This window comes from Lissotriton helveticus, chromosome 9, assembly GCF_964261635.1.
Source record: "Lissotriton helveticus chromosome 9, aLisHel1.1, whole genome shotgun sequence".
Taxonomy (NCBI): domain Eukaryota; kingdom Metazoa; phylum Chordata; class Amphibia; order Caudata; family Salamandridae; genus Lissotriton; species Lissotriton helveticus.
Genome location: NC_136070.1, coordinates 91057419 through 91083280, shown reverse-complemented (window position 1 = coordinate 91083280; position 25862 = coordinate 91057419). Strand labels below are relative to the sequence as shown.

The 25862-nt window shown below is 45.2% G+C and overlaps 1 protein-coding gene across 1 annotated transcript in view; it reads right to left on the bottom strand.

Annotated features, from left to right (window-relative positions):
• Positions 1-25862, bottom strand: part of PALS1 (protein associated with LIN7 1, MAGUK p55 family member) — a 423019-nt gene that overhangs the window by 40108 nt on the left and 357049 nt on the right. The window contains exon 13 of the mRNA XM_078659539.1: positions 23923-24033. Within this exon, the coding sequence (XP_078515665.1) occupies positions 23923-24033 (111 nt within the window). The remainder of the gene's footprint in view (positions 1-23922; positions 24034-25862) is intronic.

Genomic DNA, 25862 nt, shown 5'->3' with positions numbered 1-25862 from the left:
GAATCAAGGAAGAAGGGAGTGAACAGAACTATAAAAGAAAGCATGAGCGAAAGAAAAGGAGCCTGAGAAAGGAGAGTTTAGGATGGAGGAGGAGAGAGAAAGTGTGGGACAAAAGTAAGACGTGAAAGTAAGAAGGTGAACTCATAATAAGAGGAAATGAAGGGAAAAAGGAGCTTATAGGAGAAAGAAACATAGTGGATGGAGGGGAGATAGATGAAAGGAGAATACAGGGGAGAGAATAAAAGTTAAGGAGGAAAGGCGGGCAGAGAGGACAGTGCGAGAAAGGAGAAGAATGAATGGAAGCTCAAGAAAGGAGAATGCAGGGGAGAAAAAAGGAAGAGAAGGACAAACAGACAGTGAGAGACGTTTGAGGAAGGAAGAGTGGACGAAAGAGTAAGGAAAGAGAGAGCAAGGAAGAAAATGGGATGAGGGAAATCAGACAGAAAGAGTGGGGAGAACTAGACCAGCTTCAGTGCACCCAGCTGGTTATGGTATGCAAGGGTGCCGATCTCATAGGGTGGCATTTATTTTAATTATATGAAGTTGCACTCTGTAAAGCACTGCTCCTTTACCCTGTACCTCGGTTTGAACCATCTCTGTAAAGCACTGCTCCTTTACCCTGTACCTCGGTTTGAACCATCTCTGTAAAGCACTGCTCCTTTACCCTGTACCTCGGTTTGAACCACCTCTGTAAAGCACTGCTCCTTTACCCTGTACCTCGGTTTGAACCATCTCTGTAAAGCACTGCTCCTTTACCCTGTACCTCGGTTTGAACCATCTCTGTAAAGCACTGCTCCTTTACCCTGTACCTCGGTTTGAACCAAAGCACTGCTCCTTTACCCTGTACCTCGATTTGAACCCTCACATTGCAATGCTAGGACAGAATTAATAGGCAAGAGTTGCAAATACTTCGTGATTGGGCTGGTCCGTAAGAGAACAGCACTGTTTTTCTCTCGCTTGCTGTACATTACACTCCTGTACTTATGTTGGTTATCTATTTTCTTACTCATATACTATTGCGTGACCTCCTCTGATGTGTCTGTAAAACATACCTTTTGTCTAGAACTTTTGTCCAGAATTTTGACCTGTCCTAAATTTGGACCCTTGGCCTACATTTTGACCCTTTGTCCTAAATTTTTACACTCACCATCCTGAATTCGCGCCTATACCAGTTGGTCACCCTACTCAGGTCAGAAACTTAAACAAACAACTGTCCCGAAGTGGCTGAAAAAAGCAGACCGTCAGCACAGGAGCCAGAAAAAAGTAATAATTTAACATATAACTTTACTACGAGGTATGGAGGGGCCACAAATAGGGAGGTACAGCCCCTGTATGGGATTTCATTGGGTTCAGGGTGTCCAAAGGCTCACTTTGGAGATCTGAAAGCAACTTAAAGTGATAAGTACAGACACGGTCGATTGGCTTTGCCAATGCTTATTTGACTGACGGTATCACAGCTGGACTGTAACCAGAACATATACTTTCAAAGTCTACGCAAACCAAAGTTTCTCTGGGTACCAGACCTCAGTAGCACTGATTGACCATCAGCAACCACACACTAAACATGTTAGATTTCCAGCTATTTTCCCTCCAAACCATTGTAATTTCCTTCAGTTTTATTCACACAGGGAGATGCGCCTGCCAAGGCTTGAGCCACATCTGTGTTTGTTCACCTGTGTCTCCTGAGTTTAAAAGTATTAGACATGCATGGATTTTCAATGGGTTTGTGCCGGCGTCCAAACACTAGACCAGGGAATGTTTTTGATGGGGAGTTTCCATAAGAGATGTCAGTAGTATTCAGGCCTGGATCGGTTGGCACCAGGGAAAGCTACAAATCACAAACACTTCTAAACAGCAGAAACCAGGGGAATCCAGCGTGATGTGGCTTTTATGAATCCAGGTTTATCTGATTATGCAGAATGCCCTCCAAATGTCAGGGTTTAGGTTAAAAATAATATAAAATATAACACAATTTCTTCACTTTCCAATAACCGAAAAGACCAGAACCTCTGGCAAATGGCAAACGTCACACCATCCAACCTTCCCACACTTAAGATAAAAATTGAACCCAACATGTGTGGTATGTGACTTATTGCACGTGATAGGAACATGCCAAATATTGGACCGTGTGGTGGCCGAATTCGAAGATTAACTGCAAACACCACCATCACCGTTGTGAACCAAGATCGATCGCAGGAGAGTAAACTGAAAGTGTTCCAACCCCACAACAACCCAAAGAAAGTATCTTTGGACTGCAGAAAGGGAATGTGAAAGTATCCATCTTGCAAGTCCAAATGACTCATGAACTTGCTCTGCTGAAATAAGCTGTTCCGAAATGTAAAGTGCAGTACTGACACGAGCCCTCAGTCTTTTTCGTCTTTAACGAGGAATAACACCCACTGAACTTCTCTACCTCTGGACTCTCTCTATGGCCCTTTGACCAGCAGCCACTCAACGTCCAGGGAAACAATGGAGGAATGATCTTCTGAAGTCTGAACAAAACCATGTGGACAGGAGGAGGTGTGGATGTAAAAGGGAGGGCAAAACCATGCTGAACAGTCTACAGTGCTTCACTGGTCTAAGGTAATTGCATGCCAGCCATGCAGTTAAACAACAAACCCTGCTTCCTACCAGCTGCATATATCCATGGGAGAACAAATCAGAGACTTTTTTTTTTAAAACTGTGTTTATTTGATTTTCAATTTTAACATAGGCACAATCTCACATAATGAAAAGACGGAAGTAGCATAATCGTCATGATAGTCAGGCTGTGGGGGTGGCAAATGTCAGATATTTTCAATACTTTTCGTATTACATTGCAGTACGGTACATCATTGGTCGAGTCCAAAAAACACATCGTTCACATTCCAGTATCCATTCCAAATTTGAACAGTATGCAGTAGTATCAATACTTCAGTAAGTAATCGCAGTGGATTATACTAGGCAGTAGGGACACCAATTCTTACGCACTAATTACATGGTATAGTATCAGCTCCAACATCATCATGCCCCATGTTTGTAAGTGAGTGTTGCAGGGTTTCTGTACTCACACAGAACTGTGCACAGAGGAGTGGAACCTCGGCAAATTAGGGTGTCCCAAAACTTACCTTAGCAACCAACTCACCCCTTACCGAGCTAGCTACAGTGTCTCATTGGACATATCAAACTCCCAATGTTTAGACAAACCAGAACATGAACTTACAGTACCTCAGGGTACGTGGAACACATGAACACTCTTTCGTTATATTATCATTACAAACCAGAACATGGAGTAAAGAAGACACATGTGCATTTGAAATGTTTATTTACTAATGCCGTCTTCTCAGGCGCAGTATCTTAGATAATACAAGTATACTTATTATCAGTATCAAAATTATCAGCATAGTTACTAAGACATAAAAAGCGAATGGTGACAGCATGTTAACATGCTGTAATGAATAAGAGTTAACAACACTTATATCTCACCCTCCCTAACACATATATTATATTATTAGCTAAGAAGGTCTCTTTGGGTTGTTTTAGGGCGGGCCCATACCTTAGTGTCCTAGCATGAAGGAATCACATCAGCATACACCAGCTCTCTCTGCATGTGCACCGCATCAAGTGTGTTAACTATTCTCCTGCAAAGCAATATCAATCACGCCTCAAGCCCAAGTTGGCAAAGGCTGCACTTGTGTTATGACTATGAAGGCGTGGAGATCAGACCTCATAACAATTCCATATCGTGTTGCTCCTGAAACTTCAGCACTCTCCGTGCAGACATGGTTTATTAAACAAAACTGATATCAGAGCAATAACATATTATTCTCACATACACCACGGCAAACCACTAGGTTGAAAGCTAAGTCAACAATTAAGGGTCGTGTGCAGAAGTTGCAAGAAAGGAAAAATGGCGTTTAAATCTGAAATGTACCTATGCTAACTTAACACGATATAAGGATATATAGGAGCTATACAACACCCCCCCATGATCCGAGAACGGACTAAATAAGATAACAGAAGTGCCATCACATGAGAGCAGAATCCAATTATAAACGAGCATGAATAAAAATTCAATTATAAAAACTAATGCTAAAAAATAGCCCACAAGTATAATGTGGCTCAAGCCAATAGGCAAGCAAAAATAAAATGTCTTGACCAAAAGTCAATAAAATCAAGGAAATGCTATCAATCAGCATGTCAATTCGAGGCAGTGTCTATGATAAGACTGTATATGAAAAGTAAGCTGCAACAGCCTCCAGGAGGAAGTCACTGTCCTCATCCGAAAACAGTTCAGCCATCCAATTTAAAAGATGAAAGGAACATACGTGATCTTTCAGCACCGGATCCTCTATAACCATCAGAGGACAGCTCGGTGGGTTTTCAAGAAAACTTCGTTCCAAGAAATTTTGCGCTGCCAACAACACATCCCAGGGACCCATTAGTCCATGTGCCACCGCCAAGGCCATAATCCTTTCGTCAGAACAAACCAACTCGTGAGCAATGATAGGACTCATCAGTTGATCAAAATCGACGTCAGAAGATATTGGTCCGCAGAGACACAAATCAATGGCCCAAAGGAAATCACAGGTCAGGCAGCGAAATACAGGCTGGACACAGGTGAAATAGGAGAACCGAAAAGATAATCCAAACGCCGTGCTTAGAGTCGCCAACGGCAGTGTGCCATAATAATCAAGCATGCGGTTGCGAAACCGCGTCAGTAGCAGCTGAGCGTGGTCTTGCACAGGAAGGGCATCCATATTTAAAAAGGCAGAAAACCACCAATGCGCCAGCCGCTAATGCAAGTAAAAACGGGAACCCTCCAAATAAGGATGAAAAAATAGAATGGAAGAAGGCAGGGATGACTCCAAAAATCTTCTCAAAGGAAGTCACGAGACCACCGCTAACAACTTTAAAAAAATGTGCTAGGCCCGTTGTGGAGGATGCGTTAAAGATAGAACGGACCATGGCTCCGAAATGCAAAGGCAAATCAGTATTTAAAAGAGCCTGAACCTCCGTACGGGTGTTAGCAATGTGAAGCACGAAAGTTTCACGGGCCGAGCTCAAGGCCACCTCTTTCTGGGACAATAGAGCTCTTATTCTAGCCATGCCGCTGAATTCTGCTCCCAAGGTCGGTATCTGTGGCCAAATGGAAGACTCCCTATGTTCACGCGTGGGAGGATAAAGAACATTTCTGCAGCAAATAACTCGCTCACTTACTGTTACTATGAAAGCTATACCTTTAATTAAACCACAACAGTTTTCATTATTGAGCATTAAATAACTACCATTCTCTAACAATTTAAACGTGGGGATGATAGCAGGAACTGGCGTGCCCTGTAAAACGCAAGCCATATTCGGTCGGTCCTTGTTACATGAACCGTGTAACTGTATGTGTCTGCACATTAAAGAATGATCTGGCGTCTCAGTACACTCATCCCCTGTTAGATAAACTTCTTGTTCATCCTTGAAACATCTGTATGTGTATGGGAGTGACCAGACTTCATGAAGAAAACCGCTACCTAAGGGTTCAAAACGACCTATTGGCACATATTTCATACAATTTGAAAACTTATATAAAGCAAAAGGCAGTGTTATTAAACCGTGGATAAGCCACGTAGCAGCAGTGGCTTCTGCCACAGAAAAAGGTAAAGATTCCAACCTTTCAATATGTAGCATAGAAAAGGAAGCATCACGCATTGAAAGCAAGCGTTGTTTGTCTGTCAAATTAAACGGTGCAAATAAAGAGGAAACGTTCATGTATCCCCAGGGAACTTTACCCATTTACAGAGTCTGAAGTGTCCATGCAAACTGCATGATTGACCGTAATTGATTTTGACCATGGTATAATACTGACACTTCATCATGCACAATATCTACAACAGACGACACAATATTATCTAATGTGTAAATTCTAGAGGAAAGCACATTAATGCTATTGTCAACCACTGCAAGCACTTTCTCAAGATTCGCCTGATCAATAGCCCTAAGGCGTGAAGCAGCCTCAATCTGTGAGAGTTTCCAAATTTCATTATAAACCCCATATAACCACCTTTTCGACCTGCCACTAGCTGGGCCTTTAATGAAATCATTCAAATCCACGTCTGCATTCAGTTTGGAAAGGTGATACTTAACCGCAGGTAAAGTTGAATGTTTCAGCCAAGCTTGACACAACTTGCCCACAGAGTAAGAGGTGACAGTATGACTCAAATCAAACCGGGGATCAGATCTAACAGTCTTAAAACCGTCAGTTATATTTAAAAATCTTTTTTGGCAAGAATTAGCACTACGGTGCCAAAGCAGCCAACCCTTGGGATTCATACTGGAAATGTTAAAGGAGGAATTAAGAAGCAGAGCCTGTATATCTTTAATGGACAATTGAGTAAAATTACTCCAATCCTCATATTCCTCCAACTCCGGGAAAGACGGTGTGTTTAACCTTTTAGATGTAGCCAATCCAAAGCATGTGGTCTGGGAAATGGTTTCATTTAAAAACAACATATGATTCGGGATGAGACATGCACGGTGCAAAGCCTCAGTGCCTCGTACCTGCCAGGCCCTTGTACCCCAAACCGATTTAAGGTCTATTGTTTCCTTCCATAACTCATAGCCCCCAGTAACTAATTGATCTAGGAAGGCCTTCGAATACAACAATTTTGTATCGGTAAGTCTAACCTTGGACAGTGGCTGTTTGTGAAATTTAAAATAAAAGGACTCGGGATTGGACTGGTTAAAGTCAGTGAAATAAGTATACTTTTTAAGAAACGTTTCCGAACTCCCTTGTGTAGGTGCCGGGCAATGTTCCCACTGTGTAAAATTAACAGCATCCCTACGGGAAGATGTCTTGTGTAAGAAGTGATTGCCATAATGTTGGTAACAGAACAATTCACCATAATTAGCAGATTCTAAATATAAATCCTCAGCATCAAAAGCAGCATAGTACTTCAAATCAGAAAACAAACTTTCCACAGCATTAACATCCCAATCATCAGAACGAATGTTTTGTTTCACCACATCCCCCATATTCACTCTAAGCACATTAGGAACATTAACGACTTCCGTTGGGCCATGAATCTGAAAACGAACTGCATCCCACGCGATTCCATCCAGAACAGGCCATGCTGTGATGTTAACCAAAGTCAAGTCTCTTTTTAATCTGTGTGTAGAATGTGAAGAGGAAAGTGGGGCCAAAGTTCCATTTAAATGAGTAATGCAAGTTCTCTCCTCGACATAGTGTCCATTCATAATCCGAAAAAAATAAAACACAAAACCAATTGACATAAAAAGGTAAACCGAAAAAAGGACCAGCCAAATGTATATCCAAGGAGGTATCAAAAAATGTTTTTTAAACAGGCTAGCATATACTGCAATTTGAGAGGGTTTTTTCGAGGCAAGGGAAGCAGAGTCAAATGAAAATCTGGATTCCGTGGCTAAACGAGCTTGCAGGTCAGGCATGGACAAATCAGTGGGGTAGGTATAGTCCAATTCATCAACGTTAGTTCCGGGTAAATTATTTAATAATGGACTGGAAACAGCAGGTAATTCGATGGCCACCTCAGGTTCAATATTAGAAGCAGTGGGCATAATTGAATTTCTCACAATGGAAGGACAGGAAACAGCTGGTGTCATGCTAAGAAGAATCGGCCACTCTGTGTATCTTGACATTGTCAATAGAAATAAACCTGTTTTCCTTACGACCAGGAAGTGGTGGTAAAATGACTGTTCTTGTGCCCTTCACTCCAAGCACTGGGACCGGAGCTCGATAGGAGGGACCAAACTCTTTCTTGTTGTCGATCTTCTCTCGAACCAGTTCTCCAACTTGGGGTAGCCAGCCAACTACCGGGATCTGCAACGCATCATCCGATGTGGAGGGCAAATGTTCCTTTGCAAGACTGTCTCTGGTCTTTTGTAGATTCTGTAAAACATTGCAATGTTCATCTGCGTCAAAGGAAGTGGCGCGAACCTCAGAGTCTAGACCGTCAAGGTCAGGGACGTACATCTTGATGCCAAAGAGCATTTCGTATGGGGTCCGCCCACCCAGAGACCTTCTAGGGAGATTATTAAGAGCACGCTGCACGCCATAGAGGTGAGCCAGCCAGTTTCTGCCAGTGCCTATAACTCGGGCTGTCAAAGATTGCTTTAAATCACGGTTCATTCGTTCAACTACACTATTACCCTCAGGTCTGTAGGGTGACGAAAACTTGACTTGGACCCCCATCGAAGTCATGGCATCCTTATACGCCTTAGAGGCGAAAGCCGGACCCTGATCCGAATGGAAGGTACCACAGGCAAAAATCCCTATAAAGATACGCAAATCTCTAATGACAGTCCGTGAATCAGCGCTGCGATGTGGCCATACCCACACAAAGCGTGTGCATGAGTCAACTGCTACTAAGATGTACTTATACGCAGTATCAGATGAAAAAGGACCGCAGTGATCTAAATAAACACAGCCTAGCGGTTTATTAGAAATGTACAACTGAGTCTGTGGCGGACGCGTAACAGTTGAAGGTTTAATCTGCTGGCATATGTCACAAAGAAGGACATAATCACGCGTCTGTTTGTACAGTCCCCGCCACCAGAAACGTAGTTGTAATTGAGTTACAGTGGCCGAGACGCCCACATGCGCAGACGCCACACCTTCATGAGCCGCTGAAATCAAGTCTGCTCTGCGATCCGAGTTGGGAATCAGCCGTTCCCCAACTTCAGGAATTGTCACAAAAGGAACCTTTTCGGGACTTAAGTGGTATTTATACTTCGAAGGGAATCCCGCAGGATGTTTACTTCCCTTCTCAGAGGCAGCAATCGCTGCCAAGATGTCGCTATCAATCTTGGTTTTAGACCTAGTAACCGCTGCAACTAAGTATGTAGATACTGCTGATTTCGCTGCTTCATCAGCAAGCGAGTTGCCAACAGCGTGAACTCCTACGCGCTGATGACCGAGAGTATGAATCACATAAACGAGTGGCAACATAGCCTTAAGCTCTGCCACTCGAACCCAGATCATTTTATGTTTTATTGTGCTACCCTTGGAATCATGAAAATCATTTTGAATCCAAAAGAACAAGTTTTCATTGTAAGACTGGACACAGTAGTAAGAATCACTTACAATTAGAGTAGTAACACTTGGATCTGCGTACTCCAAAGCTAGTAAGAGAGCACGAAGCTCCGCCAATTGTGCGGTGCAATCGCCCAGGGGCAACGTGTGCACTTCCCTGGAAACGAACTCATCATTCAACATAGCACCGACCACAATGGCGCATGCGGAAACGTAGGCATGTTTAGAGCCATGCGCAACCTGCGCCGACCCATCAGTGTAAATGATGCAATGGAAGTCCTCCAAAGGTCGCATAGCCAGAGGAGCAGGATGAACGAATTCATACTGCAAGTACTCTTGCGACCGTAAGGAGGCGTCAAAAATAAACATGACATCCGTGGATGACAATGACGCAGCCCACTGAATCCACCGAGGGTGCAAAGCTTTCGAATTCGGTACACTGGCTTTCGTGACTGCCTCCAAGTGAGGACAGGGTGTTACCACTAGCATGCGTTTCCCCTGAGACAGTGCTCGTTCCTTTAGAATAGCCATCTGTACAGCAGTTAAAACCTTTTCCACTGTGGGAAACCGCATCTCAGCCGAAGTGTACAAGTGTGACTTGTAAGCAATAGGTACTGTGTCACCTTCATTAAAAGTGAGGAATGTGAAACCCACCGTCCCAGGAATTATTCTTATAACCAGGTTGGTGTGGTTATCACGAGTCAGTAAATATTTAGAAGCGAGCAGATCAGCCTGCAAGGATTGCAAAATGGCTGAATGCTCAGGCAGCCAGCATGATTTTGAGAAAGTAGGTTGTATCAAAGCATACAAAGGCTTGATACGCTGGGCATATTCCGGAATGTAAGTCCTGCCGAAATTTAAAAAGCCCAGCAAAGACTGTAATTTTTTCAGTGTTGTAGGAGCGCGCAATTGTGCGCATTTCTCCAAGAAGTGAGGAGCCAAACCTCTACCTTCATTGTTCAGCTCATAGCCAAGGAACAACACCGTGTGTTCTGCAATGTGCGATTTTGCAAAATTAAATTTGTAACCCATGTCTGCAAAGGTACAAATTATGGAATTCACTCGACACAGATGCATCCAAATTTCGTCTGTGAGATAAATATCATCCACATAAGAACATGCATCCGGATCGATTCCCTCCAATAGTGTGACTATTCTGGAGGTGAAGACCCCTGGACTATTTTTGTAGCCCATTGGGAGTCGCCGGAAGCATTTTTGCACACCAGCGGACGTAAAACTTGTCCATTGGGAGCTAAAGCCATCCAGTCTGTGGGCATAAAAACCATTGGAAATGTCAAGCGTTGTCTTGAAACGCTTACGCACTAGACTATCCACTAGGGCAGAGCCGTGAGTATTCTGTACGGCACAGTTACGGCAATGCGAGTTCAAATGCCGGTAATCCAATACCAAACGATATGATCCGTCAGGTTTGGTCACAGTAAAAAGGGGATTATTCATTGGTGACACACACGTTTCAATAGCTCCCTGATATTCCAATTGTTCAAGGATTTCTGCGACGGCAGCTTTAGCTTCACGCCGTATGGGATATTGAGGCTGAGGCTGCGGCTCAGACCGCAAAGGAATTTCGTGGCATGGGGACAATTTGTCCCAACCACATTGGTTGCGGTAGAGAGCTGGTGCAAGAGCCCGAGCCCACTCTTCTGCAAAATGCTGCGCATGCTCAGTTGAGACAGTGTGCGCGAAACTGGGAAGGATTACCTCCTCCCCACGCGGCGCTGCGAGCACAAAAGGTGGGGGCCAGTCAGCCTCGGAAAGCAAAATGTCGTACGTAGACGAAAGGTTCTCCCAAAATACCCCTCTGACAGTACGCTGTATGTCACCTTCAATTAACAGGACAATTTCAAAAAGTCTTTCAGGGGGAGCTAATCTCGTATCGGCTGTTTCTATTACAACAAAAGCTTCAGTCGCTGTCACCCTCAGTAGTGGACGGAGCGCCTCTCTGACTATGGTAATCTCCGCCGCGCTGTCCAGCAAGGTCAGAGCCCACGTCAGATTCCGAAGCCGCGTTCTCACTATCTGTGGCATATCTATGCGCTGTTAAGGCCGCGACTTTCTTCTTCGCAAACTGCGGACGCTTAGGCGTAGAATCCTCCTGCTTCACTGCGCCGTCTGTCTGGCGGGACTGACCACGTCCTTGCTGGCCACCACGTCCACGTCCACCCCCTCCTCCTCCACCGGTCTTCGGGGCCGATGTTTCCTGAAAGGAACGAGGAGAGCGTTGATCAGAACCCTGAAATCGATCAGGTGATTTAATCATCGCGCGATCGCGCAAATCATAAACTTTTTCTGTCGGCGCAGGTGTTTGTACCGCAGGAACAGAATCCTGAGTTTGCCTAGTCTGCTTCCCCTGTGTCTGTTTATTAGGCCAATTCTGTTTTTTGAACTTGGGCTGGGCATCTGACACTGCAGATTGCCCCTGAGGTTGTTTTTTCTCCTTCACCGGAAAATATTTCAGACCTCTACTTGTGCGGCCAATTGTCTTATAAGCGGCCACCACAATCTTTGCTAACTGGCGGGGTTTGTCGGCATCGGGCAGAGCAGCCAAGGCATTCGACACCTGAAAGTTAACTGCATCTCCTTTAACATTGGAGAGAATGAGATCACTTACAATCTCAAAAGAACCACACAGGCGCATACCCAATTCAACCGCTGCCTCTGGACCGTGATCATTCTGAACACGTCTAATGATGTCAGGCAGGGCATTCATAGACGGGGTGCCGAAGCACCTCGTATAAACTGCCGCAAAAGTTTTTCCCCAGCTTTCACAGTCAGCAAGTTCAGGAGTAATATCCTTCGGTAGAGTAATCGTTAACATTCTATGTTTATCAGCAGGAGTAGAATTCGGAAAAACCGCCTCTAGTTGATCAAACTTCTCCGCTAGCCAGAATGGGAAGTCATCGTTGTCAACAGGACGTGCACCAAAAACCGAATTAACCATCACTGGATTGAGACGCATTCCGCCTCGTTCCATGGGAGCGGCCGCACCCCCCTGGGGACCACCAGGAAGATGTCGACCGATGTATTGCACTAAAGCACGAATCACGGAAATGGAAACAACATGTAGCCTGCGAATTTCTGCCAGGGTACAAGCCCCGTGATTCGGGTGCGGGGTAAAGCCACCCAACGCAGGCCAATTTGTACCTGGAATTGAGAGTGGACCTAACCTCGCAGCGGACAAAGAGTGGGGGAGGGCGCCATCAAACCAAACTCGATGCTGCCAATGATCAATAGGTATTTCCAATGCCCTGTACGGCGTATATTCAGCCGGGACATCCGAGGCAGTGTAGGAGTGGAACTAACCAGAATTAGCGTCCACAGCCGGAAACGTAACCCAAGAGTAAAACAACTCGTAAGGAAACGCCGGATCTGCACATACCACGAAAATCACAGCCATCCCATCTACTGGGACTTGGTACGTCTGAAGATGGTTGCGTACCGCTACGCGACTATGCTGCGCAATAGCCACCGCCGCCATGACAACACTGGAAACAAGAACACACAAAGAATACTTTGTAGCACAACTGGGTAGTAATTCAAAGAAACCGTTTGAGAAAGAATCAAGCTTGAATAAAGACCTATTTCAAAAAATAGGTAGGTTTCACCGACACCCCGTTTTCCGGAAACGGATGTGAAGGGGTTAAGGCATGAATGAAAAACTACTCGAGTGTCATGATATAAGACCACCGAAACCGTTGGGCGCCATGTTGCAGGGTTTCTGTACTCACACAGAACTGTGCACAGAGGAGTGGAACCTCGGCAAATTAGGGTGTCCCAAAACTTACCTTAGCAACCAACTCACCCCTTACCGAGCTAGCTACAGTGTCTCATTGGACATATCAAACTCCCAATGTTTAGACAAACCAGAACATGAACTTACAGTACCTCAGGGTACGTGGAACACATGAACACTCTTTCGTTATATTATCATTACAAACCAGAACATGGAGTAAAGAAGACACATGTGCATTTGAAATGTTTATTTACTAATGCCGTCTTCTCAGGCGCAGTATCTTAGATAATACAAGTATACTTATTATCAGTATCAAAATTATCAGCATAGTTACTAAGACATAAAAAGCGAATGGTGACAGCATGTTAACATGCTGTAATGAATAAGAGTTAACAACACTTATATCTCACCCTCCCTAACACATATATTATATTATTAGCTAAGAAGGTCTCTTTGGGTTGTTTTAGGGCGGGCCCATACCTTAGTGTCCTAGCATGAAGGAATCACATCAGCATACACCAGCTCTCTCTGCATGTGCACCGCATCAAGTGTGTTAACTATTCTCCTGCAAAGCAATATCAATCACGCCTCAAGCCCAAGTTGGCAAAGGCTGCACTTGTGTTATGACTATGAAGGCGTGGAGATCAGACCTCATAACAATTCCATATCGTGTTGCTCCTGAAACTTCAGCACTCTCCGTGCAGACATGGTTTATTAAACAAAACTGATATCAGAGCAATAACATATTATTCTCACATACACCACGGCAAACCACTAGGTTGAAAGCTAAGTCAACAATTAAGGGTCGTGTGCAGAAGTTGCAAGAAAGGAAAAATGGCGTTTAAATCTGAAATGTACCTATGCTAACTTAACACGATATAAGGATATATAGGAGCTATACAACATGAGTGTATATCTTTCTTAAACCTATGACCTCGTGGCGCCGTTATTGCCATCCGTTCTTTCATCATCTTGCTGGTCCGGGTTGGCTAATAGGTATACTTGCAATGAACCCCATATATCTCTGGGTCTACTCATTATGGGCTGTGTTTCCACATATACAGTGTTCTGTTCTTGGCAGTATATAACATCCTTTAACCATTCCTTAAATTTCGGTGCTCTACCTCTCCCCCAGCGACATGCAACTCTGCGTTTCGCAAGCAAATAAGGCAATATCAAGAAATTTCCTAGTGGACTTGGGCGTCTGAAATGTGTATCCGAGGAGCATAATGAGTGGGTCTTTAGTAATCATACCCTCCAACATGTTCTGCAAAGCAGCATGCACCTGGGTCCAGTATTCGTATATTATTGGGCATTCCCACGCCAAGTGCATGAACCCCGCTCCTTCTGCATTGCACCGTTCACATCCATCACTGTCTGCCAGTTTAAATCTCTTTTTCTTAACTGGTAGGTAATAGAGCCTCTGCAGGAATTTAAAATGAATAATCTTGAGTCTACAGCTAGCTGAAATATTGGCAGTGATACCACAACAGTAACTCCATTGCGTTTCAGTAATGTCATTGCCTATATCTGCACTCCAGTGTTTGCAAGCATTACTCTCAACGCCTTTGCGCATTACGGTACATGTTGGAGACCATATGTCGCCCATCTGTTGAAGTTAACATTATATGTAGCGACATCACCGTTTCCGGTTCTTCCGGAAATTGTGGTAGTACTTCTTTCAGTCCCTGTCGTAATCTAACGTAGTAGAAAATGTCTAACGGCGTGGGTTGTATCCCCTGAAACATCTGCTCCCAAGTTCTAAATTGGCCGTCTAGAAACAAATCCCCCCACTTGGCAATTTTAAGGCGCTTACACATTTTGTGAAAACCCGTTTCCTGCAGCAACTCCAATTGAGGATGGTATACAAGCGGCATGGCATGCCTGGTGCATATAGTAATGTAATGTGCAATATTTTCATTATTCTCTTCCAGGCATCTATCGTGCACGACACCGTAGTGAAAGGTGTCTCTAGTGCCTCAACAGAGCCATGAATAAGTCCATTTAGAGGAAGGGGTCGTGCAATCCAGTCCTTCGCCGCCAACTGCGGCATATATGGTGTTGTCACCATCCAGTGATAGGCGTATTGCGCCTGTGCACTCAGGTAATAGATTTCGAAATCAGGTACATCAAATCCACCGTTTGCATATGGCTGGGTGATGACGGACCATTTCAGCCGTGGTTGCTTGCCTCCCCAGAACAGTCTAATGAGTTCTGATCGCAATGTTTTAAAAAAATAAGCGCCTGGGTAATAAGGGATATTTTGGAAGAGGTACAAAAAACGAGGTAGTATCACCATTTTAATGAGCGACGCCCTGCCCGCCATTGACAGTGACAATGATATCCAGCGGGTGACGCTATCAGCCAATTTTGTGATTGCCGTACCATAATTCAATCTGATCGTGTCTTCCTTTTTCGTAGACACCTGTATTCCCAAATAGCGGAGGTATGAACTGCACAATTCCAGCGGGTAATCTAACTGGAACCGTGACACCGCAGGGGTTAGTGGGAAAAAAAGTGATATTTTGCAGTTTATTTGTATGCCCGATAGGCGTCCGAACACCAGAAATTCCCTCAACAAGGGATTGAGATTGGACTGGGGATCTGCGACATATAGTGTTAAATCATCGGCATATAATGACACCCCAATTTGTCGTTGAAAACACTTGAACGCGCTTGTCTTATGTAGTTGTCGGATTCGACATGCTAGTGGCTCAATCGCAATAGCGTAGAGCAATGGGGAAAGAGGGCACCCCTGTCTGGTGCCTCTGGTGATGCATATCTGAGTGGAAAACGCCATTAACAAGAACTCTGGCAGTGGGTTTGGTATAAAGCAACTCTATCCAAGCTATAAACAGTTTTGGGAACCCCATTCTGTGCAGGATAGTAAAGAGGTAATTCCATTCAACTGAATCAAATGCTTTCGTAGCATCCAGGAATATAGCGGCCACTGGAAACTCTGGGGCTATAGTTTGGATTAGGGAGAAGAGGGTGCGAAGGTTATGATTCGTGGACCTACCAGGGACAAACCCAGACTGATCAGGGAGCACTATCTTAGTCATTAGGAGGGACAGCCGGGTTGCCAACACTTTAGCTAAAAATTTTGCATCGCTATTAATGAGTGACAGTGGCCGGTAAGAATCGCACTCGGTGGGGTCTTTTCCAGGTTTTAAAAGGGAGGTAATGACTACCTCGCGCATCGAGCAAGGCAATATCCCTATCTCCAACGATGCCTCGAACACTTCTTTCAGCACTGGAGCCATTATATCTATATAACATTTGTAGAACTCGGAAGGCAGCCCATCCAGCCCAGTTGCCTTTCCATTTTTTAGTGACATGATTGCTTCCCTTATTTCATCCAGCTCCAATGGAGCACTAGGAAATGTTCTTTGCACGTCACTTAACCAACATAGTGCCACCTCATTTAAGAACTCTTCAAATCTCACCTCCCCCGCTTGTTTTGTAGTGTACAGTTTCCCATAATGCACCATAATCAGTTCTTGAATTCCAGCAATGTTCTGACATGTCCCACCATCTGTTTTTTTAATCTCCTGTGTACTGTATTGTGGATTTCGGGTGATTTCTGCCAATGCTCTACCCGGTCTCTCCCCCTCACAATATCGTCTTGCAATCCAGTGTTTTCCCCTGAATTTTGCCTCCCTAGCGGCCTCTTCCTCATATTGCCACAGCTTAGTCCTAAACTCTTTGTGCATGCTCCCCTCAGCTCCCCGTGCCATCTGTGCCTCTAATCCTTTCAGCTCTTGCTCTAACCGCCGTATGGTACCTTGAATATCTCTCAGAACCCCAAAGCTTTTTGAGATGCAATATCCCCTAATCGTCACATTAAACGCTTCCCAGATTGTTTCTGCACTGTCTACTGTCCCTTTGTTCCTAGGAAAAAATGCTACAATCTCTTCTCCTAGTTCCGTTTTAAAGACTTCGTCTGAGAGCACCGTGGGTTGAAGATGCCATGTGGGTCGTGGCCTACCGTAGCCCGGCATACATATTTGAACCAGAACTGGACAATGATCTGAATATGTTCTGGCCAAATGTGTAACTTTCCCCAGATCTGCATTCAGACCTCGAGATAATAAGCAGTAATCAAGGCAAGCCCATGTGTAGGAATATGTCGTGAAGTGTGTTCCTTCTCTAAGCGCAGGGTGAACAAACCGCCAGCTGAGACCACCCTCGTCCATAATTCCGTGCAACACTTCCCTGGATCGTCTGTTGTATTGTATGCATCCATCAGATCTATCCATTCCTGGCATCATCGCTACATTGAAATCCCCTCCCCATATAATGTGCATGGACCCTATGTTCACCACCTTTCCCCATAGTGTTGTAAAGAATTCGGGCGTGTCTATGTTTGGAGCATAACAATTCGCAATCGTAACTGTATCAGTGCCAAGTCTGCCCCATATTACCACGAATCTACCCTCCGAGTCCAGCAATTCTCTAAGTAACGTAAATTGCACTGACTTCTTAATTAGCACAGCTGTGCCTCTAGCACATGAGGAGTACGAAGAGAATTTCCTGATTGATGCCCATCTACTCGCGAATGTGTGACTGGAGCGTGGGTGTAGATGTGTTTCTTGCAATAACGCTATTTGCACTTGGTGCCGTTCTAGAAATGCTAATATGTTCCTGCCTTTCCTTGTATCATTCAGCCCTCGTATATTCCAAGATAATACGGATATCTTCGACGTCTCAGTATCATTCAGCATTGTTTTCTGACAATTTATAACATAACGGCAAATAGAAGCCAAACATTGCCCCATCTGTCATCACCTGTAACTGTCTAGAGATATGTATCCTTAAGTCATGAATCAAGTCAGGTAAGTAACAATAGCAACGATATCGTGCAGGAAATGTGCTGTCAACGTTTTCATTCAATCAATAATGCAATCCCCCATCTGGATCTCGTCTCCATCCACCCACCCCTGTAAAGGAAAAACATTCAACATGCCCGCTCCACCCCCCTCCCACTGTTGCATCCCAATCATGCCAGCAAAAAGGCCTCGCACCCGCTCCCTCCCCTCCCCAAAACAAAATAATACTCTGTAGGGGTATTCCCATTGGGGTAAACTACTAGATGGCCCACGATAACCCTGCTTTCAATGAGGACCTACTCAGGTCCCGATGTTACCCAGTAGCAGCAGGGGTGTCCGACATATCATAACGAGATTAACCGTAAACCCCATTTTCACCCATTCTTTAGTGTATAGGCCCGGTATCAGCCCAGCATGATATATCTGGTAATAGTATATGTATACATTACAGTCTGGGATTGTCAAGGAGAGTCTTCATCGTGTCAGCAGCATTTGTATCCCAGAAGCAGGAAGAACGAGGTGTGTCATGGCATCACTACGTCCCACTCTCATTCCACTCCAGACAATGTCTCCTCGGCCATCTCGTCCTCTTCATCCTGGGCATTATTCTGCTTCTTCAGAGATTTTAGGAACTTGTCAATTGACTGCGGCGTGGTATGGAATGATTGTTTCCCTTGATGTGTTATCCGCAACCTGGCCGGGTACAAGAGTGCGTAATCCACCTGTGCTGTACGTAGCTTCTGTTTTACATTAATACATTTGCAGCGTTCCTCCTGCACCCTGGCGGTGAAATCTGGGAAAATTGTGAAGGAAACTCCATCATAGTTGAGCTGTTTCTTCTCTCGCGCTACCCTGAGAACCACATCTCGGTCTCGATAGTTAAGCAGTCTTGCTATGAAGGGTCTCTGCGTCATCCTGGGCTTTGGTCTCGGGCCCAGTGTTTAGTGCGCTCTTTCAACTATAAATTGCGCTGAGAGGTCTCCCTCGACTGTGACCGCTGTCAGCAACTTTTCAACGTAGTGCTCTAGTCGCCCAGTGTTGATGCTCTCAGGAATGCCTAAAATTCGGATGTTATTTCTCTTGCTTCGCGCCTTTATGTCCTCATTCTTCCCATCAATTATGCGCATCAATTTGTCCATCTGGATGACTGCTTTTTTAAGCTGCTCAGTGACATCTTCGGTGTCAGAAATGCGTTGTTCCGCCTCCTTGAGCCTCCCCTCATGCCCATCTAGTTTGTGTGCTATATGATCCATGCGGGTCTGAAGTGTGTCTACTTTCTGCGCAATGGTCGCAAATCCCTGCCGCATCTCAGTAAGGATGGTGTGCAAGTCAGTGTCCGGGGGTGGAGGCGCTGTTCCTGCCATCTCCTCTGGCCTCTCCTCCCCAGCCTCAGGTGATTTCTTGGAAGTTCTTTTGTTGTCAAATGTAATGCGCGGCTGCCTGGGGTCTGGGTTTCCCATTTGTTCCTGTCCAAGTCCGTATAATGTTGCCCGCACGAAATAGCAGGTTTAATATGAAGAGCTGAGATGAGCCCCGTCGCTTACAAGCAGTGCAAAGTCGTACAATTGTTCCCCAGACGAGGATCCGGCGTGCATTAGGAGGAACGTAATGGAGACGTGAGGTGTACACCCAGGGATTCAGAGTCCCGCGTAAATAATGAAAGAAGAACGGCGATAGGCGCCGTGGTTCCACCTACAAGGCTTTTCAGGCATTAATCCTCACTACATAACCAACTCAAACCCCTTTAGTAGTGTCATCTGGTTCAGAATCGCAATCAACCCGCAAACAATCCTCAGTATTCAAATGTCAGGTCGACCCAAAGTGCCAAAGCAATAGCCTGTTCAGAGCAATCCGGCAGTTGCCGCCATTTCACAATGCCCGCGATGATAATGGGCATCGAAACAGTCGCGGCGTCAAGAAATCGTGTCCTCCGTGAATTTTATCGCCTTATATGCTCCGCCCGTGAGCGATATGCCCCAGTGAGATTAGTCACCCAGATAAGGCAAATGTAGCATGCAGCGATCATCAATGTGAATGTCTTCCCGACAGGTAGCGGAAAAGTGTTCATAGGCAAAGGATAGCAGCGAGTTTGTGCCTGTTCCAAGTGTGCTCCCCAACCTCAGCAATGCAGTAGCCTGCCGATACGTTAATGCTGCTTAGTGCCAGCGGTGAACGCCATTTTGTCGATGCAGCCCACCATCACGGTGAAGCAGAAGCACCTTACTTGTGGTCATATGCAGGCAAACAGTTCTTCAGTGCCTCCGATGAAGCTATCACGGCACCTCCGCTGTGTTATGCAGGCATCAATCACGCCTTTTCAGCCGTCCAGATCGGTGTTTGGGAGCACGGCCCCCACTCCACGTGGAATCCGCGCTGCTCGCGTTAGTTCCATAGCCGCCCTCAGGCTCCGTCACAGCAGTCTGCAGAGCCCGTGCTCCCCGTCAAGCGGGCAAAAATGGGTGTTCCTACTTCGCTCTCGCCCAGGTCGCAGTTCCGCGTCAGCTACCGGGCAACAGCGAGCACATTCACGACTTTTCAGGTGTCTACGGGATTATTTGGCAAAGGATAATTGAAGGATTAGCGGTCGGACGGCGGGAGCCTCGGCAAGCCGCGGCCATTCGGCTCGTGCGCCACCTAGCGCCCCCCAACAAATCAGAGACTTGACTGTAATTGCAACAGGCGAGTAGAAGGAGGAAGAGAATGACTGTTGATTTGCTGGTGATCACAGTGTCTGCCACCCCATCTTCTGAAGGCTGTTCTAAGGGGTCGCGAGGGCAGCCCCTGGCAATAGGCGAAAACCCCGAAAGTATCCTATGAACTTTTGATACTGCTGGTAGAATTGCTCTAATGCAGAGTCAGCTTTTTCTCCGAAGGTCTGGGGCTTTCAAATGGCATATACATAAGGGATGCTTGTACACACTGAGAAAAGCTTCTGGCATGGATCCAGACAACAGACCTAAGCAGCATATTAGTGCCCATGGTGCGACCTACACAGTCCGTTTTGTCCAGACCAGCTCTCAACACATAATTAGCAGTGTCCTGCCTTTTTTGAACTGGTTGAGCAAAAATATTCCTGAATTCGTCAGCAGCGGTCACGCAAGGTTTCACTGGTCATGTAATAATGGGCATGTATTTGGCATCCCAACAGGGAGACTGTGTTCAGAAACCACAAAGCCAAACTGGAAAAAAACACCCTTTTTTAAAATTTAAATTAATCAATGCGCTTTGAATCGTTATTTAGCAAAGCAGTAGCGAATGTGCTGAGATTATTTTTGATGGTGGAAGCCTGAACCTCCGAGCCATAAAAAGAAAAAAAAATATTCACCCAAATAGAAGGCACACACACAGAAATAGTGAAGGACTCACTGAATTTAAAAGCTGCACTATGAACAATGACAGTGGGCCCAAAACAAAGCCCAAGGCAACGGTGAGTCATTCTTACCTGTTCTTATCAGGTTTATACCGGAAGTGAGCTGAAAATCAGAGGACCAGGACGACTCCTTATTTCGTAGAAAGAGGGTAGTTTACAGTCATGTCTCATGACTCCCTTCGCCCTCCATAACTGTAATGCTAGTGCTTCCACCACAATCATCATTTCCTGGTACTAAAGACCTCTGCCTCCTGAAGCGCTGCCAATTGGCTCTTTATTGCCTGATATTCTAAATAACGTGGCTCCATATATGCATGCCACAGCTCCTTCTCAGCTCTTCCTGCTGTGTGGGTGGAGGCAAAGGATCCCTGATCAATGTTCCACCCGGAGGTTCTGCTTAAAGTTCAGCAGCAATGCCATGAATAGGAACTCTTGCAGTATCACTATGACCCTGCATGAGAACGTTCAGCCATCTTGAGCAGGGCTAGGTATTGAGGTCAATCCCATTTCAACACTCTGACTGAAATGACATCAGCTCTAGTCTTTCCTTTAACTCAAGCAGTTTCTACATTTGTCACCCAGCTGGTCACCACCAGAGTATCGGAAATATAACAACAACAAGAATACAAAAGAAAACAACCCCTGGTCAACTGGAAAGATTGCATTGTACCTATCAACAGGAAGTTGTAATGGTGCAGCTTTTTAGATGCAAGGCAGACAAGTGGGTGTACATAATATACAGATTTCTAGGAAGGTAAATCAAGACAAAATTTACCTTGCCAGAAATTTGAACCTCCATGAGCCACCTGATCAAGGCAGGAATTAATTGTAACAGTGAAAAGTAATAGAAAGTAACATATTTGATTACATCCCCATCTTCAGAGGATAACAGCAATACTTTCATAATTTGCATTGTAAGAGATTAGTTCACTTGTAACCAATATTCAGGAACTCATCCAAATCCCTTTAGCAGGTATAAGCTCCATTCGTGTTGGCTTGCATTGGTGCAGTCACACATTTGTGGTAACTTGTGTCATAATATTTCATGTAGTTTGGTCACTGCCCAGAATATGTGACAAGGCTCTGACTCTTGCATGCCCTCAACAAACAAAACAAATCATATGGTTTGGCCTTAAAAACAACGATATCAAGGATTGGGCTGGATGCAGTGGCACAAATAATTTCGGTACCTTTTTACAACTACTTGGGTTTTGACACCATATATTCATCAGTCGTGGGAAGGTGTAAAGGGACATGGCCGCACACTTGACATCAACTTAGCTCTGAAGTAATCCCCTTTCATCAGCAGGGTCTTAATTAGCTCCGAATTTAGAATATCATAACTGACGGTGACATGGCAGATGCATTTCGAGTTCGTATTGCTTCTGCAAATAACTTTAGTGGAAAAGGCACCATGATATTACCAGACTATCCAAAGTTTGCTCTGGTGGGGATAAGTGCCTGTTTTAAATGCTCTTCTTGCAGTGCATTCCCAAAGCTCATTGGCAACTAAAGGGCAGATCAAGGACTTGTTTGTCATTCACTAGTTTGTAAACAACCAGCCTCGAGATAAGAGGTAAAGGCAAACTGACACATAATGGGAGAAGCAGAAAGAGAAGAGCTCTGCAGTTGTAAAGCAAAATAAAATAAACACAAGCTCACTTAAGCCTTTATGGAAGGCCCACAATGAGTTATCCTACCTAACGTGCTCCCGGGGCCCCACATAGTCCTCACTCAACTCATTGCCCCTCCATTCCTGCCCCCTCCAGTTCATCTCATGGAAGGTTGCCTTCCTAGTTGCCTTTACAGGTGTGTCAGCAAGCTTCCAGCTCTTAGCTTAGAAGAACCTTTCTTCCAAGTACACAACAACAGAGTCGTCCTTAAGACTTACCCACATTTCCTGGCCAAGGTGGTACTGCCCCTCCACCTTATTTAGACCACTGCGCTTCGGGTGTTTTCCCACAGCCAGACTCGATGCAGAAAGGGCCCTACATAAACTAGATGTCAAGCATGCCCTTATTTATTACATTGACACAACAAAACCATTTTGCAAAACTCAACAACTCTTTGTTGCCTTCACTGAACCACAAAAAGGCTGTGCTCTCACTAAAGCGGGCATTACCAGATGACTTATCAAGTGCATTCAAACTTGCTACGCCAACGCCAAACAGCAATTATCCACATCAGCCAGGCTCCATTCTACTCGCAAAAAGGGAGCCTCTACGGCCCTCCTTCGCAACATCCCCGAGCTGATATATGTAAAGCAGCTGCTTGGTCCACTCCACACACATTTACCAGGCACTAGTGTGTGGATGCCTAAGCAAGCCAACAAGCTTAGATTGGCCAGGCTGACTTACAAAAATTTTTTCAGTATTCTGCAACATCTTCCAGCTAGCCACCGCTTAAGGAAGAAGTGCTTTACAGTCTATGCAGAACATGTGTATCTACTGCTACACATGACAGAAACCGAATATGCTCCTTACACTGTAAACATATGTTAGTGGCATGTAGTGTTGTAGATTAACATGCACACATGCTCCTCCCGGAAGCCTCTAGTTGTTGCAGAATTCTCTTTTCTCTTTCACATGGACATCTTCTTTTTTATGCTCCATCTTCATTTTCACCCGCCATGCGAAAACAACCTAACAATAGAGGCAATGCCCATGAGCATTACCAGTCATAGGAGGAATTACTATACCTCTTGATTCGAAAGACTTCTTCAAAGAAAAGCAAGTTACGCATGTCCAAGTCCAACATTAGATGGCAGGAGTATGCAGAGCATGTGTAGTCCCAGCTACACATGCCATGAACACTTTATTCCTGCAAATTCGCACACCTAGTCTACAGGATTCAATTCAATAGCAAAAAGTGACAATACTCATAAGAAACAAACTCTGCTGTCAGGCAGCACTAAAACAAATAAAATAACTCTTACCTTTGGGTTTTTTCCTTCTTTGGCCAACAATGCACGCAATCTCTCCTGAGATGGTGGAGCAATGAAGATGATATATGGTTTTAAGTCCGAATTGCGCAATGTCTTTAATGTCTGTTGGGAAAAGCAAGTTTCCAAAGTAAAAAAGTAGTCGGATCAGCAGAAAACAATTATGACATACGAATGTGGAGCATCTACTTGTTACAGTATGACAGAGTTCTGTTGAAGACGGCTTTATGAGTTTACAGTTCTTCCCTTCGGACTTCATGGAGCTCCTGCTACATTACAACGCCTTATGAATGAGATCTTGAGAGACCATCTGGCCTATAGTTCTGCATACCTGGACGACATCATTATATTCAGCTCGTCATGGGAGGAACACATTCAACACCTACAAATCATTTTAGCCGAACTACAAAAAGCGGGTTTACATGTAAATAAAAAAAAATCCCGGATGGGATTCCAAAAAGTAAAATATCTGGGCTATGTCCTCGGACATGGGATGATCGCACCCCAAATAGAAAAAGTGAGGGCAATCACAGACACCCCCTTCCCGACTAGCAAGAAAGAGATGACGGCTTTTCTTGGGCTGATAGGGTACTATCGACGATTTATACCAGCATTTTCCGAGATAGCAGCCCCTCTCACAGAAACAGATCATCAAACCCCTTACGTACAAAAGCCCCACCTTGGAGATGTGGAACGCTTTTAATTCCCTGAAAAGAGTCATCACCACCAGTCCCGTATTGTCCTCCACCGATTTCTCCAAACCTTTTGTCATCCACACAAATGCCTCCGACTATGGGGTGGGAGTGGTGTTGTCACAAAAGTCCATTGATGGTATAGAGCACCCCATCCTATATATCAGCAGGAAACTATTTCCCAGGGAAGTAAAGTATCCCACAATAGAAAAAGAGTGTCTCGCTATTAAGTGGGCTCTAGACAAACTTGGGTATTACCTCGAGGGTCACCCATTCACTCTCTACACGGACCATGCTCCCCTCCAGTGGATGAGCCGCAACGCTTCACAGAATCCTAGAGTAATGAGGTGGTTCTTATCCCTACAGCCATTCTCATTTACCGTATGTCATCGCAAAGGGACAGACAATGCTAGAGAAAACTGCCTTTCCCGTTTCCCTCTCCCCAATCGGGAGAATCCAGGGGGGCGGTGTGTGACGGGGTGAAGTGGTCAGACTCTGAGGAGAGCCTGAATACAAACTTCTCCTCTCTCTCTATGCAGCACGCCGGGCCATGGAATAACGAGAACTCGAAGGTGTTCGGTCCCACCAAGGAAAGGTGTGGGCCCGAACACTGTTTCTTTAACTGAGCTGACCTTGGACCAGTCTCCGCCCCCTATGATGACGTGAACCGCCAGGAGGACGGTAAAGAGGAAACCAACGAGGAACCGGTGTGTTCTTCACCTGGAGGCGACGGAGTATCGAGAGAGAAAGCGGTGGATGAAAAGGTTCGAGGAGGAAGCCGAGGAGAAGAGCAAGAGCGGAGTGCAGAGAGAGCTACAAAGCCAAGGGGCCAACGTCCAGGCGAATCCCCGAGCCACACTTCAAGGGAAGTGTGGCTTAGTCAGGTACGGGCTCGCGGCGTGGGCGGGAAGGAAGGGGCCAGATCCTCCGTAAATCACCCGTCTCTCGTTCCCAGCACTACCTCCCCTGAGCACTACCGACACGTGAGAGTCCTTTCAGTGAGCACCGTGTGTTCCCTCACACCCTTTCCCCTGCACTGTATATAGTAGAACACCTAACTGAAACAGGGTATCTCCATTTCTTTTCTGGGCATTCCGGAACTCGCCATACTGGAGTGGAGACGAAGAAGTCCCGACAGACGGAAACTGCGTAGCTCCCCGGAGAAGAAAGAGACTGAACTTGCCCTCCCTTATTATAGAAGCATCCTAAGAAAGAAACGGGTGTTGAAAGCAATAAAACCGA